The following is a 17,090-nucleotide window of genomic DNA, read 5'->3' on the forward strand; positions in this document are numbered from 1 at the left end:
CCACTGAAGTAGCCCAAGGTCTTTCCAGCCCTCCTGTGGACTACGACATAGGCCAGGGCACTGTGAATGTGCCTTCAAGCCAGTCATCACTTGAACTTTGTCAAAGAACTGTGGAATGGTTTGGGTTGGAAGGGAGCTCTGGATTCATCTGGCTTATAAGTGACATCCAGAGCAGGATGCCCAGGCCCACATCCAGGTGGCTTTTGAATACCTCAAAGTAGAACTCCATAACCTCTCATGACAACCTGTGCCAGCGCTCAAGAATCATTCCCAGCATTTTCTTACACTGTAAGTCAGCAGAAGAACCCTGCAGTTTGTGTGAGTGGCATGTCTTGCACGGTGTGATGACAGGCAGACAGGGAAGAGCACAGTTCTCCCTGTGAACCCAGGCTGAAGGAAGGGGCTCCAGTGTGAGAGATGTGTGTAGCAAAGCAGTCATGATGAGAGATGGGTACTGAGTAGTCTTGACTTCCAGCAGTCATTTGATACTCTTTTAATGACATATTTGTTTCAAACATATTAGATTCAGATGTACTTCAGAAGTAAGTGCTCATTAATTAACCTCATTATATGGAATGATGGGTTTTGCTGCAGGGGATCCTGTCCGAAGATTCCAGCTCCTTTTCCTCTAAATCCTTTGTTTATTGTTTTGTTGCTTCTCTTTCTTCTGAATCTACAAAAATTTCCCACTCTTTCCTTTCACACAAGACTGACAGAAATTCAGCCATTCTGGCAGCCTTAGGTATGCAGGCTTTTTTAAAAATTATTTTTAAAGATTATACTGTTGAAATACGGAATAAAATGCTAGATTTACAACCTCAGTCTACACACAGGTTTCTACACGTTTAGCTTTGTATCTAAGCTTGGTTTCAACAATGACATATAAAATATTCCTGTGGGTAAAACTGTAAGTCGGTAGAAATAATTCCAGGAAGGGTGTTCAAATCTGCATTAAAATTAAAAGTGGAGTGGATGGATTTTGTACTAATAAAGATCTGTTTTCTTACAGGGTCAAGAAGAATTCCTTATGCTGCTGAAATCCATGTAGAACAGCTTTGTCTGCACTGCTCAAACACAACAGGCAAGTTCATCTGCTTTAAAACACAATGTCACTTTTTCAGCATTGCAGCAAAAGCTTATGCTTATTTAATGACATTCAAGGTTGCAGTCATGCACTTTGGTGAGCTCAGGCAGCCCCTGTCCTTGCACAGAGCACCACTGATATCAGCAAGGCTTCCAGTGTGCTCAGTGACCGCCCGTGTGTATCACATTGCAGGACTGGGGAGTTAAGAGTTATTGCTGTGCTCTTGTATTGTTAAGCGTGTCCTGAGACTAACAAGAGTGGAGTCTGAACGTTTGTCCTGTTCCTAATTTAAATGTCTGGCTGCAACTCATGGTCACTGACCATTGTCATCCTGTTTTATTTTCTCCTCTGTGTTTGGGCTGGAAGGCAGAGCTGATACAAAACATTTTGTCTTGGTGAAATTATTTGTGTCAGCTTCAGGATGTTCCTGTGGCACTGTCACTGAGCCTCCACCCTAACCTTGAACAAGGCCCTTAACTACTTAGTCTGCAAAATGAGAACAGTAGGATTTGCCCAAGAAGGCGGCTTGCAATGCTGAATGCATATCTGTCCAATCTTTTGCAATCTTCCAAAGGAAAGTGCTGCTGAAGCTCGCATGCTGCCTCATGAATCCCTGCTTGCAGAGATCAACAGCTTTATGCAGCACTCACAAAATGGAATAGTGCAACAGTTTTTGCTGCTGTATTGATGGAGCTTATTTTTTTTCTCGTTTTATTTATGTTTTATACCTTCAGTAAATCTTCTCAGAAATTACTGTGCTATATTTTCATGCAGCAAAAATCTCCCCAAGCTCCGATACAGACCGATAGAGAATATTGGTCACTGAACCTCATCCATGCACCAATGAACAAATGGCATGATTCAGTGAGTACCAGATTTCTAGCTCCCTATCCCTCATTAAACTCCCGTATTTCTCATCCCTCCCTCTCTCTCTCTGTCTCTTTGTACTTATTGTTTCTCATGCTTTTCTGTTCCCAATGACAGGGATTATATGCACAGTATTTCTAGTGCCAAGCCGTACTACTGCCTTCCTGTTTTTACAAATGTTTTCTCTGCAGAAAGGGAAGAAGCATTCCACCAGTCACTCTGCTGGGTTAGCAGATAAAAGATGAGCAAACAGTATTGACCAATGTGCTGTGGAGAGCAGGGAGCAAGGTGCAGCCCCATCGTGGTGCCGTTGTAGGCACTCAGAGACTCCCCCAATAGAGAGAAAGAGCTGTCACTGCAAAAGAGATTCTGTGCAGAGCTTTAAGCTTGGTTTTGGCAACATTTGGTCTCATCAGTTGTTAACTCTTCTTGTCAAGACATTTGCCTTTCTGGGGGCATGGCATCTCTAGTATTGTCTAGAACACTTTCACCCCCAAAAGTAGGATGGTGGGAAAGAAGGGTCTTTGTCCAAAGAAAGAGTTGGCTGGGTATATCAATACATTTAGGTGTACACTTAGATGCAGCTACAGGGTGTATGTCTCAGCTGTGTACCCAAGAGGGGAGACAGTCTGGAAGACTGGATGCTGCCAGTAGATCATCACGTGCCTGTGCTTACTGTCCTCAGGCTACACAAGGGTAGGCACATTAGACATCTGGGTACTCAGGTGATAGGTGCATTAAAAGGGGATGAGAAGGAGGCTCTATCTAAGCACTGGTGAAACATAATAGTTTGAATTTTATTTTGGTCACAGAGGAAATTGCAATGATATCCTTTTCAGTGTTGAGCTATTACTGAAACCCAGTCAGCAGTGTCTTGAGAGTTCTTGTTTCCCAGTAGTTGATTATGTTTTGAAAATGTGTGCTATGCTAGACACCCAAGCAATGGTCACACAGAGATAAATAGAAGACACATCAAAGTAATAAACAGATCTTCTTCCCTGGGTGTGAAAATTGTGATGTTTATTCTGTATTCTTTCATGTCCCCCATCCATACCTTCTATGACTATAGCTGTCTCACAATAACCCCTAATGCAGTACTTCAAGCTCCTTCTCATGTTTTCCTCCTGATAAGAGACACTTGATGGTAGGTGTGATTTCAAACAAGCCAAGCAGAACAAGCCACTCTTAGCACCTCCTCAAGTGTCTCTCTCAATAAGGGCAGCTATTTAGGTCTCTCTGCACTGATTTTCACTAAACCTGGAGGACCATGTATCCTGGGTTCAAATGGAAGAAGTGTTGCATGGGCAGTCCTGTTCCTTGAGGTGCCCCAGCTTGTATCCCAGCTGCAGGAAGGCCTCCCAAGACTCTCTGGGGCTAGAAAAGCCATCCAATTGCCAAGAAAATCAAGACCAATTTTTCATATAATTTCATTATTTTGAATGTTGTAACTTTATTGAGACACCAGTAGTTACCACCTTCACTTTGTTAACCACAAATATATAGGATATTGTAAACACGTGCCGAGGTGGCGGGGTTTGCTGTAGTTGAATTTGAGGACGGACTGGGACGAGGGGAGGAGGGGTGAAGGTACACTCAGGCTTAGACAAGACCACTCAGGGGATCCTGTATGCGGCAGGCCATCCGTGAGTCATCGTATATACGTATATATGTATAGCTTTATATTATACATCTTTTAAAATATATATATATATATAATATATACTATACACAGGCAGTAATGTGTCAGGGGAAGGGGCAGGGCAGCCCAGATGGTGTGATGGATGCCACAAGGGCAGCAGGGAGGTGTCTGGATGGATGGTTTGGACTTGCTGCATGAGGATACATGCATACTTGCTGCCTCGCTGGGTTCCCTGCCTTGTACCTGCTCTGGAGAACAGAGTCAACGCTCCAATGGAGACTGTCCCACTACACTGCCTTCCTGGGTCCTCCTCAGTGCTCCTGAATGTGTGGAGACACACTGCCCTCCTGCCCTGAAGGGACTGCCAGGACTAATACAGAGGGGACGGGTAATGAGTAGTGTGTAATGAGGTGATGAACAAGATAGCAGGGACGTAGGTGAGCAGGGATGGGGGGCATGTCAGGATGCTGAAGCCACCGGTAGAGGTGGAGCAAGGTTTCATTACCCCTTTGACCTTTGCAGTCCCTGCTATCATAAAAGTACCTTATTTGGGGACTCGGCAAGATAAGACATCAAGGGGCCATTGCTCCCAACAGGGGACGCGTAATCCTCTGTAATCCGGACAAATGGCACAGCGGGGAAGAAAGCCTTCTTATCGTTTTGCTTATGCAGCCTTCCCTCTGATCTCCTAATCCCTAGAGTGGGACTGATCTCACACTCATTTAGGATTTAAAAGGGACGTGTTCCAGCCAGGTGCCCATGCCTTCATATGATTACCAGCAGCCCCTTATCAGAAGTTCCCAAGATATGATAACCAACCCCTCAGATAGGTCCATCTCCTCAGAGCCAGCCATATGCCACTGAAACTGCATTTTCAAAGGCAGTGTGCTAACCAGATGAGTACCACCCTCAAGTTTGCCACCACCAACCCTCCCTTGCAAAGGCTCAAAGGAAGTCAAGCCAAGAAGAGTACACCTTCTCCCATGAGCAAAGACAAGAAGGTGCCCAAGCATCTATTGTTACAGTGTCCCCTGCCATACCAATGCCTCTGTCATAACACAAAGCAAGGAAGAAAGAGACAAAGATGGGCAATAGCCCAGCGTGAAGCTACCTGGCTCATGTCCCACTGAAGGGTTGGCTGAGGAGGAGGCTTGTCCAACCTCAAAGCCACTGAAGCCCACCAGCTGGTTACATGAGGGAAGCAAGCAAAGGATAAAGAAAAGCTTTGTCATGATCACCCCCACATGATGTTTAGCCATCGGTGTAGCTCCGCTGGGGGAAGGGGCACTGATGATTGTTCCGTGCTACACCATCAAAGACACCCCAGGTAGACCCCCCTCCCCCGCATTCATGGCCTGTACTTCTCATGTGCCTGGACTCAATGAGATGGGACAGGTGATGGGCAATTCCCAGCAGCCCAGCAAATCTTCATGCTGAGAGCTTGTTATTTATAGCATCCTCCTCTTGGTACCCAACCCACACATCCAAAATGAAAGCATGAAGGATGACACAGATGACTCTGGGTAAGTACAACTAGTTTGTCTCCTCCATCTCACCGTTCTTTCCTTTCTCTCCCCCCGGTGAGAGAGGTGGATTGGAAGGAGCTTCCCCCACACTGAATCTCTCAATAAAGTAACCCCCTCCCAAGCCTAAATATTAGGCTGATCCCATCGAAAAAAAAGCCTGAGGGGCTTCCCTCTGAAAAATATCCCTCCTATGTACAGTATTGCTTTTGCTCAGAGCCACAGAGAAAGGTGTGGAGCAGGCAGAAACTGTGCCTGCATGCAATGGAGAGCTGTCCTTCCTTCCCCCTTGCAACCCGCAACTCTGTGTTGTCTATGTTTTCTACTCTTTCTCCATTGATGTGGGGCAGCTGTAAAGGAGCAGTGCTAGGAGGAGGACTGGTGACCTGGATGAAAGAGGACTGTGTCCTCCAGATGAGGTGTTTGCATGTCCAGACCTGCATCCTGTCCTCCTGGCTCCTAAAGATGCTACAGGGAATAGGCTGAATGCTTGGGGAAAGTACCGGTGGATGCAGGCGATGGATCTGTTCTTGATCTCTGCTTCTTGGGCCAGTGCCACGTGGACCATAGTGGCTACCCAGGGGACCGAGCTCCTCAAGACATAGCCCACTGCTTGTGCTCTGAAAGATGTCTGTGCTGAAGCAGTCCAGCTAGCTACTGCTCAATCTCTTACTTCCAGGCACTGACATTAATTCTATCCTGGAATAAATACTGTGCTTCCAGAGCTGTTTCTTGAAGCAAAATTGTGAGAAGTGTGGAGTAACGTCAATACGAGCTCTATCTGAGATACACTACTGCCACCTAGGTGAGGCTTTAAAGACATGTCAGATGCTGCAGGAGCACTAAGGTAACTAAAAGTAAAGCAGGACCAGTGTTCAGAGCCCACTGTGGCCCCAAACAATTGGAGGGTGGAAATGGAGGGAATTCTCCCATCTTTGCTGACCTTCCCAACTGAGTGGGAGGTGAAGACCACCTTTGGACTCTCCACCACTCACTGCACCCCAATGTGATGCCTGGACACAACAGCTGCATCTCTTTTTGGGGTTCCTACTCTGTTCCCATGTGCACGTTTGGCCAGAAGAAGGGAGGGTGATGTGGCAGTACCCAAGCAGTGAAAACACCTCTGCATGGAGGAGTGGCCCTCATGGCACTACCTCCCTGTTGTGCTCTCTCAAGCCCTCTTGCTTTCATCTACAGCAAAACCTGTGAAAAACACTGGATTTTGATTGTACCCGCAAATATTCCTCTTTCCTATCCCATTCTGTCTCATCAAAACTTCTCAAAACAAAGCATCCCCTGACTCACAGTGAAGAGCACTCTCTCTCCCCATCCCTCCCTCTATCCTCGCATGTCTGCATGCCAGCTCAGCCTGCCCCTTCCACCCTCCCCTCCCTCCAATTCAGATGCTCCTGCAGCAGGGAGCAGCACTGCAGCATGTAGCAGCACCACCTCGCCTATGGATATCCTGCTCCCTGTCAACTCTTCCCTTCCACCTCTGCTGTAGCTCCTCTTTCCTTCTCCCTTCCAAGGAAGACAGAGATGGGGGAAGGGGGAAGCCTTGCTCGGTGCCAGATTTTGGAACAGTTTGGTGCTGGGTAGTTCTGGGGGGAGGAAGGGGAAGAGGCGATGGGGAGCATTTTTTCTTTTTGTTAAAAACAATAAATAAAAACAGATGACCCAGAAGGCTGGAGCATAGCTGAGAGCCACCTCCTGTGCCACTACGCACGTGTCTGGCTTGTGCCTCAGCTCGCTGCCGGCAGTGGGAAAGAGGGCAGAAGGGGAAGGGGAAGGGGAAGGGGCATCGGCGGCTCAGTAGTTCTGCGTTTGGTACCCCTGTGTCTCGGTGTCAAAAGCATCTGCTGCAGGGGGCTGCTGGTACGTCCCCACCGCATCCGTCGCATCCTCCTCGTTCGTGTAGGGAGCGTAAGGCATGCCGGAGTCCTGGCTGGGGTCCATGTAGTCCTGGGAGAAGAGGGCCGAGTCGGCACCCAGCCGGAAGCGCTGATACGCCAGGAACGCCTGGCCAACCTTCAGGAGGATGGAGAGAGATGGGAGGCAGAGAGGGGACGGGAAAGAGAGAAAGGGGAACGTGCCGAGAGAGAGAAATAAACAAAGGGGAGGTTAGTCATGGTTACAGGTTAGTGTGTGAAGCCCATTTGGGAGACAATCCCACAGAAAGCACCGATCCCTTGGCAGGGAGAAGAGGAGGGATATGGGATGGGGCTGTTAGCAGGGGCACGTGGGCACTTGGACTCCAGCAGTCTTCTCAGGGCATCCCCTGCAGAGGTGAGTGGTCTGGCAGGCTATGAGCTGCCCGTGGGGGCAGGGTTTGGGGAATGAAGGCTGGCAGGAATAGAGAAGACACAGCAATGGGGGGCAGAAGGCATCTTCTGGCTGAGACATGAACAGTCATTAAAAGAAAGGCACGAGTGTTACGCAGCATTAGTTAGACTGAGGGAGAGAAGGGGCCAAGGAGGAACACACAGATGGAGCCAAGTGCTCAACAGCTTCCTCCGTCTGCAGCCCTTGTCCCCAGGCTCCTCGTCACTGAGGGGCATTAAGGCAGCAAGGATGGGGAGTTGGGGAATAGTGTGTTGTATTCTTCCTGAAAAGTAATGTCTCTAAGCCGTCGGACAGCCAGAAAGGCAAGGAAGCCCTGTGAGGAGAGAGAGGGGTGGGAGGAGGATCAGTGAGAAAGATCAGAACAGAGCATTTGAATGAAACTGAAAAACAAACACAAAGATCCAGGGAAGAGGATGCCTTCAAGCACACGCAGCTCATGTGTCCGGGAGGACCCTGCAAGTGCTGCAAACACCCCTCTCCAAAAGGGTCCTTGCACAAGGCTTGGTTCCCAACATGCCTTCTGCTGGAGCTTGAGGAATGCTGCTGCTTTCTTTGGCTCTCAAGGTGGGGGTCACACTGCTGTCCCTTGTCTCTACTGCCACCCACCTCGGTGCAGTGCCCAACTACTGCAGTCACAGGTGCAGACTGCATCCCTAGAGATGGGAGAGATGCGACTGCAGCCTCTTGTGGCCACTGAGGACATTTCATGTGAGCCCCCAGCCTGCAGCTCCCTTCTCTGCTTAGCCTCAGTGACCTACAAGTGCTGTTCAAAATCCTTCCATGGACAGGAAAATGCAATGGAGCTGCTGCCCGTGGGGACCTATGCTGGAGCAACTCCTGAAGGATGGGCCTCATACTACAGAGCCATGTTGGAGCAATGCTTGGAAAGCTGCAGCCCATGGGAAGCCCACGTGGGGTCAGTCTGGAAAGGACAGTATTCCAGGGGAAGGCCCATGTGGAGCAGGGGCACAGAATGACAATGGAGATGACAGTGGTATAGACTGACCACAGCTCCCATCCCCACTCTCTGTGCTGCTTGAGGAGGAGGAGGTAGGTGGGTTGGATTGGGAGGAAGGTATTTTTAGTTCACTTTTAGTTCTCACTGCTACAATCTATTATTAGTAGACAACAAATGCTATTAATCTCCATATGCTGAGCCTGTTCTGCCCGTGACTGTAACTGGTGAGTGATCTCCTTGTCTTTATTTCAGCCAAGCAGCTTTTTCCAATGCATTTTCTTCCCCTGTTCTTTAGAGGAGGAGAAAGTGGTATAAAGGAGCCATGCAGCCCGAAACCACCACACTAGGCTTCCCTCCTAACTGCCTCTGCTCCTCCATTTCCTTCCCCAAGGCCATGTCATTTCCAGAAGGAATCACTTATCTTGTCACCTCCCATTCCCGCCAATACAATTGCAGAAGAGCCTCAAACTGACGCTGTGGTTGCTTTACTCACCCAGGTGAAAATGGAGAAGAATGAGAATGTGATGGCTGCTCGGGCTGCATCTCCTCCCTCGTTCATTGGGTTGTCTTCTTCTTTTGAAGCTTGCCACTGGTTAGTCAGAAAGCAGAAGCCAACAAACCAGAGGAATGCCCAAAATGCTTCAGGGGACAGAGATCAAGAAGGTGCGTGTGAGCAGAACATAAACACATCACACTGATCTGCAAACTACAACCCCAAGCAACCCATCATCATGCTGCAAACTGGGCCATGTGTTGGTCATGAGGGCTTTCTAAGCCCAAATGAGCTTGCAGGTTCACTGAGGTATCATATCAAGCTGCGCTGGGTCCCTCTCCTTTTCTGCCCTGTTGGCTGCATGTGGGACTGCTAGGCTAAACATGAACCAACTTGGAAGACAGAAGTCCTTGACAAATTCAGATGCTGTGCTCTTGCTCCACTTGTGGTTCCATCACACCACTGCGGATGTAGGGATCTAGGTAAATTGAGCTAACCTTCAGGGCTGGAGAAGATCCTGCACAGCTATCAGGATGGGGAACGCCAGGGATCTGGCAGCAGCCCACCATCAGCAGCAAGACAGCAAGGAAAGGGCAAAGAAAGCCATTTGGGAAGCACACCTGAGACGCCGATATCTGAGAGCACTGCCTTCTTGCGGTCCTTGACGCTGCTGATCTGTGGGAAGTAGGCATCCAGAGCCAGGTAGAGAAGGCAGCTGAGGAAGGCGAGGACACCCACGGTAATGCCATAGTTGCAGGCGTTGCGGTTGCGGTTGAAAATGCAGTGCTCCTCTGATTCGTCCAGGCGGTTCACATACCCCTCATTGACAATGGAGCCAAACACCACGATGGAGAACACCTGGGGGACAGGCAGAGGGACATCAGCGCAGGTTGCTCTGGATGAGCTCCACGGAACTTGGGTGAGCCCCCATCCCGCTGCCTCTCCTCAACTGTGGCAGTTTAGCACGGGTGGTTTTATTTGATTTCAGAGGACTAGCTTAAAATAGGGCACATCTAGATGGAGTCTGTTCATCCATCTGATCCAAACCAACCTGAAGCAGCCTCAGCCTGGAGGAAGGGCGGCTTCCCACAGACACGCAGTGAGGCGATGCACAGTGTAAATGCAGATACAGCTTGGGTGCGGGTGCCTGCGTGCAAGGGCTCCCAGCAGCAGAAATGCGCTTAGTCTGCACTTATTTTCCCACCCACTCCTTTCCCTTCTAGGAATTCCTTGTCTCACTACACATCTACGCTCCAATTTTATCCATCTGGCTACTGTGCTCCTTTCCTTCTTCGCCTTCCCACAGCCCCAGCTCTTCCTGCTGACCCATAGGCTCCTGCTCTCCACATCTCCTCACACATAAGCCCCCTCTCCCCATTGCCCTGCTTCAGCCCAGCCCATGACACATTCTAACCTTCCCCACAGATTTTGCAGAAGCACCAGGAGTCTTCCCTACCCACCAACAACACTGCAGCAGCGCATTATGTTATATCAGGTAGAATATTTAGAAGGATGATAGGAGGATGAGGCAGAGACGCCATAATCCACACCTGCCAGTTTAATCTTTGCTCATCGAATTAGCCTTTCCTCCTGCTGCATGGCCAGCCATCTCACACAGCAGGAGGAAGAAGTAAGGAAAAGAAAGGAAGACAGAGAAAAGGAAGGAAGGAGAGAGATGAAGGCAGCATGCACAAGTTTCTCTTCGCAGAGTGTCTTGAGATCTTTAGGTCTCAAGACAACCCAAAAAGCAAAGAAGCAGCAGCTTGGTGAGTGCAGGGAAAATTAAGTGTTGATAAACACCAAGCCCATACACAGTCTCAGGCTGCCTGGAGAAGCTGTGGATATCCCATTTCTAGAAGTGCTCAAGCCCATGTTAGATGGGGCTCTGGAAAGCCTGATCTTGTAGGGGGCAGACCTGCTCAGGGCAGGGAGTGGATTTAACTTTAAGGTCCCTTCCAACCCAAACAGTTCTATGACTCAGTGATTTCCCACCGGTGGGGTGGATGTCTCCGGCCCATAGCCCAGATTTCTGCTGTTTGGCCAGTAGCATCCCTGTACTCAGCACTGGTGAGGCTGCACCTCAAGTGCTGTGTTCAGTTTTGGGCCTCTCACTACCAGAAAGACATGGAGGCCCTACAGTGTGTCCAGAGAAGGGCAGCAGAGCTGTGAGGGGTCTGGAGCACGAGTCTGACGGGGAGCAGCTGAGGGAACTGGGGTTGTTCAGTCTGGAGGAAGCTCGAGACCTCATCACTCTCTACAGTGACATGAAAGAGGCTGCAGTGAGGTGGGGTTGGCCTCTGCTCCCAGGGAACAGCAACAGAGCTAGAGGGAATGGCTTCAAATTGTGCCAGGGGAGGTTCAGGCTGGACATTAGGAGGGATTTCTTCTCTGAAAGAGCAGTGCTGCAGAGGCACAGGCTGCCCGTGGAGGTGGTGCAGTCACCGTCCCTGGAGGTGTTCCAGAGCCATGTGGATGTGGCACTGAGGGACGTGGTCAGTGGGCATGGTGGGGATGGGCTGACTGTTGGACCGGGTGATCTTAGAGGCCTTTTCCAACCTCAATAATTCCATGATTCTATGATTCCAAGAACCAGAGGAACCCTATTCACTAGCCCTGACAGCTCTCAACTGGCCACAATGCAGCTGCCAAGCTTGAACAAGTATCTACTGATTCCAGTGTTGTTTTTTTTCACCCAAAGCCTCATCATTCAGTCCCATTTGGATTGCTGACCCTGGGTGTGTTTTTGACAGCAATATGACATAGATGGGGATCCTGCTCCTAACCATTGGGACCCACATGGTTTCTTTGAAAGAGATTTTTATGCTAGGAAATAAAATGACTGATTTGCCCTCCTCCTTCTTCCATTTGAAAATGAAAACTGTTCCTTTACTCAAATCGCCATGAGAAACAAAAGTCAGTAAAAATTATTTCTTCCTGAAGCAAAGTTTTGTCTTCAAAATTTTGGTCTGAATGGTTGAGAAAGGCAGCAAAATTGCTGACAATTGCACACATGGTCTTTCATTGGAAAACCTTGCACACCTTAACTGCCAGCAGGGCTGGCTGATCTGCCTGGCATCATTTGCAGTAGTTGCTTTGTTCCTCTGACTTACAGCAGGGCCATCTCCTGGAGATGAGATCCAGGTGCTCCCAGGGCTCACATGACTATGGTAGGATTAGATGACCTTGGTGGTTTTTCCAGCCTTCATGATTTTTTATGATGCTATGACCAACTAAGGCATAAGCCTCCTGGTACTGGGGCTACAAAGTGGGTGCCTGGTTTTCTGCAGCACTAGGCAGAAAGCATACCTTCTCTTTGGAAGATGAGAACAAATTCCAAAGAGACACAGTCCGGTGTTCACTTTCAGTTTAGGGCTCAAAAACGGTGAAATGCCAATTCTCCGAGTCAGGCCAACCTTTGCAACAAGCTGCATTGAGTCTCTGCTTGTCCATTTTTGGTTGAGTGAACCTCTTACTCCCCAGAGACACTTCTGTTTACTCTGACTCTGCCTTGACACACATCTCTCCTCTCATCTTCGGGTTTGCTGCTGACCTGGAAGGGCTCTCCCTGAGCAAAAGCAGCAGAATTATTCTTTTTTGCACTTGCTCCTTCACAGCTGTCCATGTCAACACTTCCTGATGAATCAGCTGCATGCATGAGACTGAAGGGACTGGTTGGAAAAGACCTCTAAGATCACCTGGTCCAACTGTCAGCCCATCCCCACCATGCCCATGTCCTCAGTGCCACATCCACAGTTCTGGAACACCTCCAGGGACGGTGACTGCACCACCTCCCTGGGCAGCCTGTGCCACTGCAGCACCACTCCTTCTGATAAGCAGCTTTTCCTAACATCCAACCTGAACCTCCCCTGGCACAATTTGAGACCATTACCTTAAGGCCATTCCACAGATTGGGAAGAGAAGCTTGGCAAGATGTCTCCTTACCTTGGTGCCACTCCTCTGGGGACTGAATCCAGAAGTTTTACTGCACACTTAACCCCAGCTGTGTCTTTGGCACAGGTGGTGGGTGGAAGCTCACTGTCTTTGCAAGGCATTTCAGACCAATTAAATACTCAATATTTCCTAGGTTGCACAAGTTGTGCATGTGCCAAGATAATCCAGGCAGCAGGTGCAGTGTGAATGCCTGCCTGGATTATAAACAAAGCACCACAAGCCTGCAAGAATAAAGCGTTTATGTTTCTGTCATCAGCACATCTGCATCACTTAAAAAGAAATGCCAGCCACCCTCCTTCTCCTGTGCACTGCCATTCCTCATTATCTGTTGGACTACAGCACCCTCATTTTCCACTGCGAGTGCCTGGTAGCATCCAGGGAAGCCCAGAGCCAGGCACCTTGTACAGCTGACACAGACAGAGGAACCAAAAAATGAACTGCGTCCCACCATACAAAGCTTTGTTTAAATCCTGCCGGATCTGCTCTGGCTAGGCAGAACCTGCTGAGCATCATGTGAGGTCTGTGCAATGCGCCCATCCCCATCCCCAGGCATCATGTGATGTGCCCCGGCACCCTGAGGGGATTTTCCGGCACCTCCTCCCAGGAATTTGCCACAGTTTCTTCCCCAGAAGACCTATGACAGCCTGAGCAGGGACAAAGCTATTGAGTTAGGGTGTCCTCCAGCCATGAGCCCTGCTGCTTCCTCCCCTGCTTTATTCCATTAGGGAGAGGAAACAGTTCAGTGACATAACATCACCAGTGGGACTTCAAATCCAATCCACCTCAGGCAGAACAAAGCGATGACCTCTCCCATGCTGATCTGGCAGCAATGAGCAAGAATAAATCTATTTAAAAACACGAGGATGAGGAAGAGAGCAAACTGAGGAGATGATGGGGTTTTCATCTGCACTCATTCACCCGCAACACAGCTTCTGGAAAGCATCAGAGAGCCCTGCACAGACGTGGATTATTATTATCATCCCCATCGTTAAATCTGCTTGTATTTAGCTCATTTTGAAGAAAAACACACGCGGCTTTGGGTGCATGTGGGAGCAGCAGCCTGAAAGCAGAAGGCCTCTGTTTAACTCCCAGCATTCTGGTAAGCTCTGATCCCAGAGCACTGCCCACCCCTGTGAATCCCCCCTGCTTTTCTCAGCTCCTGGAGGCAGTCCTGGCCAGCAGCCATGTGGCACCCGCCTCTCAGCTGAGCTGGAGCAGGTGATGCTGGGGGGAGCAGCTCCACATCCCTAATTCCTGCCCTGGGATCAGAGCAAGGCTCTCCCTGCCAGGCAGGTTTTGTTCACCATTAACCCTTCTGCTGACCACCGTCGCCTCTCCTCCATGATGCCGGGACCACATAGCACACTTTTCTCCATCAGGGTCTGGCCCTCAGGACCCTCTGGAAGGATTCACTTTTATTTCAGAGCAACCACAGCCATTTGCTTTGGCTCCAAGATCCTTCCTGGCAGTGTTGTGCTGGGAAAAGCACTACATGCCATACTCAGCCCCAAACTGGCTGCACACATCCACCACCCTTCTGCTGGCACAGCCTGGTGCCCTATTCCCAAAATCCTCATCTCACCATGAGTCCTACCAGCACACAGTGGCCATGGCAGCCAAAGCCATCCAAGGTGCACATAGTAAGGGCAGGAATAAGGTGGGGACCGCAGTTGGCCCCAGACTCATCTGCTCCAATGCTAGGACAGCATTTCAGTTCACACTTTACTTATTTATGGAGTTGGTGCTATGTTCAAAGCCTGAGGGTTGCATCCTTCCGTTGGTGTCGAGCTGCTCTGTTGGCCAGCTCTGAGCAAATCACAAGTGGAAAATTTTGCTTAGCAGGTACTATTTTGGACAAAGTCAGCCATAAGCAAAGAGGCAGTATGGGGAGTAATGCCTTAAAAAAGCCTCCATAGCATCCAAGTAATCTGAGCTCACTGGATGGGCTCTCCAGAATTGCTAGCCTTTGCCACAGCTTAGCATCCTCCTTTCCAAATATACCCCGTCCCTTTCTCCTCTGCCAGCCCATCTGCTCCTGACCCCATGGCCCTCCACTGCTGGCAAAAGCCAGCATGGCCACCTGTTGGTACAACGCCCTACACTCATCCACACCTCGATGTCGCAACCAAGTTTGCTACAAGGCATGACCCAAGCACAGGGTCACTTCCTTGGGAAGCAACCATGGGATGTTCTGCTCCTTGTTAAAGCTCATCACATGAAAGTGGCTACATGGAGCCTCCAGCCTTGAGCATTTGAACTCCCTCCCACAGGGAGTGAGAAGGGCAAAACAACCATGCACTTGTATTTTTTGAGTGAAATTACACCAATTCATGGAAGGGCCTGGAGGTGCTCAAGAACCATGTGACACTGGTTAGTGGGCAAGGTGAGGATGGCCTAATGTCTGGACTAGGTAATCTTAGAGGTTAGAAATAACTTTAATGATTCTATGATTCTATAACGGTTCTGGTGCTAGTCACAACTTGAGACAGGACTTCAACACCCATTAGAACCCTTCATGGTCTCAAGGCTCAAAGACAAATTCAGGACTAAATACATGGGAGGCAGCTTGTGGCTCCCTGGCCAGGAAAAGTAGGTGGAGGAATCCATGGCTGGGGAGAGAAAAGGCAGATGTGCCACTCAGGACCACCTTGCCAGGTCTTGGCTGACCCACAATGGATGTGACCTCCTCAGTACCGTGCAGGGCTTGTGAGCCCCATCCTGTCCTCTGCCAAGGTCAGAACAGCAGCCATAGGGGAACGTTATGGGGAGATGCTGGTCCCCAGAACGTTCTCCTTGCTGTGGGCTCAGGGAGCACTGAGATACTCTGGAGCAGAGCAGGTGCCTAATAAAAATACAGATAACCTGCTCTCTCTCTGTCTCACCTTTGGGAAGCCAGAACCCCGCAGTGCTCGAATGAAGTCATGAAGGAAAAAAAAAAAAAAAAAAAGAAAGGCAGAGAGGGTGAGAGAGAGAGAGAGAGAGAAGGAGAGAGGAAATTCTGCCACAGAGATTAGAAGCGGGAGAGCCTTTGTAGGTCACACTCCGTCCATCATACTCGGGCAGGCAAAGGGATGGGGCTGCGCACCCCATCTCAGCCCCAAGCCTGATGTCAGTGAATCCAGACATACGGACAGATGGATAGACACCTGCATTAATGACATCCTCAGCCATCCCAGGGCTCTACAGCCACCCTCACGTCGCAGAACCCTGAGGGACAGACAACAGCCCCATACCCAGCTTCAATTCCCCATTCCCGCTTCGGTACTTATTTCATTTTATTTCATTTATTTTGCCCCGTGGGTGCCAGCACGCTCGTGCCCTCTCTCCTCCTCCCTCCTCCGCTCCCGACCCAGACCTCAATCTCTCCCGCGCCGGCTCCTGCCGCAGCTCACTGCCTTAATCCCAATGACCTTCGTACGGAGACGCGCGGGGCTGGCAGCCATAGGATGGGGGAACGCATTAGGAAGAGCAGCAGACTGAGAGGGGAAAGGAAGAGGAGGGAGCACAGACTCCCTCAAGTTCACCTCTGCCACTCTGTATACCCCAAGGCATCACCTCCAGCCTGCTGGTACCCCGCATCCCATAAACCCCCCAGCCAGGCAGGAGAACACATAAATCCCCCAAGCAGATGGAGATGGACGGAGAGCCCATCCCAGCTCAACCCATCCCTCCCCAGGGCTGCAGTAGAGCGCTCTCACCCCGCACGGCCCCATGTGTGGCCCTATTGCCCTGCACATCTGCGCACCTATGGCTGTGCATCTATGGGGCTGTATGCATATGGATGGAGCTATGTACGGAGATCGGCACACCTGGAGGCAGACGCGGGCATGCGGAGATATATGTCTATGGATGGAGACGGATCCCTATGGAGACATGCGTGTGCGCGGATATGCCTCTCCAATACATGCGGAGAGCTATGCGTGCACGCACGGATGACAAGCAATACGTGTTACAGCATATATAACATTCAAAGCAACACGATAATCTGTATTATATAACCGCACACACACGCGCGCATGCATGCGAGGGGGAGCAGAGGGCCCCGCCGCTGCGCCCCGCACCCCCGTCCCGCTCCCCCCCGCTCCGTGCCGCGGCCTCACCCAGGAGAGCAGCCGCAGCAACGTGTGCGGCTGCCGGAGGAAGGCCTGCGGATCGAAGGCCCCGCCGGCTTTCCCCGCTCCGAAGGCGCCCCCGTCCATGGCGGGGCCCGCGGTGTGGTGCTGCGCGGGGGG

General features: G+C 50.1%; 1 protein-coding gene across 2 annotated transcripts; it reads right to left on the reverse strand.

Moving 5' to 3' along the window:
• Positions 1-3,381: 3,381 nt before the first annotated feature.
• SYNGR1 (synaptogyrin 1) lies at positions 3,382-17,090 on the reverse strand. Of its 2 annotated transcripts, none has more exons than XM_042889729.1 (4): positions 16,959-17,090; positions 9,528-9,765; positions 8,908-9,053; positions 3,382-7,141 (listed from the first exon to the last, which is right to left on the reverse strand). In XM_042889729.1, the coding sequence occupies exons 1-4, from the start codon at positions 17,055-17,057 to the stop codon at positions 6,923-6,925; spliced, it is 702 nt and encodes a 233-aa protein (XP_042745663.1). In that variant the 5' UTR covers positions 17,058-17,090; the 3' UTR covers positions 3,382-6,922. The 2 variants fall into 2 exon arrangements, with proteins under 2 accessions (XP_042745663.1, XP_042745662.1); XM_042889728.1 differs by lacking the exon at positions 3,382-7,141 and adding an exon at positions 7,150-7,769.

This window comes from Lagopus leucura, unplaced genomic scaffold, assembly GCF_019238085.1.
Source record: "Lagopus leucura isolate 7727_CA_CO unplaced genomic scaffold, USGS_WTPT01 Super-Scaffold_100159, whole genome shotgun sequence".
In the NCBI taxonomy this organism is placed as follows: Eukaryota; Metazoa; Chordata; class Aves; order Galliformes; family Phasianidae; genus Lagopus; species Lagopus leucura.

Bases quoted from the DNA above. Each gene is read 5' to 3' on its own strand.
- SYNGR1 (XM_042889729.1), bottom strand. From the start codon at position 17,057: ATGGACGGGGGCGCCTTCGGAGCGGGGAAAGCCGGCGGGGCCTTCGAT. The intron at 9,766-16,958 runs GTGAGGCCGCGG...CCTGTCCCCCAG, and splicing joins TGCTGCGGCTGCTCTCCTGG to GTGTTCTCCATCGTGGTGTT. The intron at 7,142-8,907 runs GTGAGTAAAGCA...ATCCTCCTGAAG, and splicing joins TCTTCTCCATTTTCACCTGG to GTTGGCCAGGCGTTCCTGGC.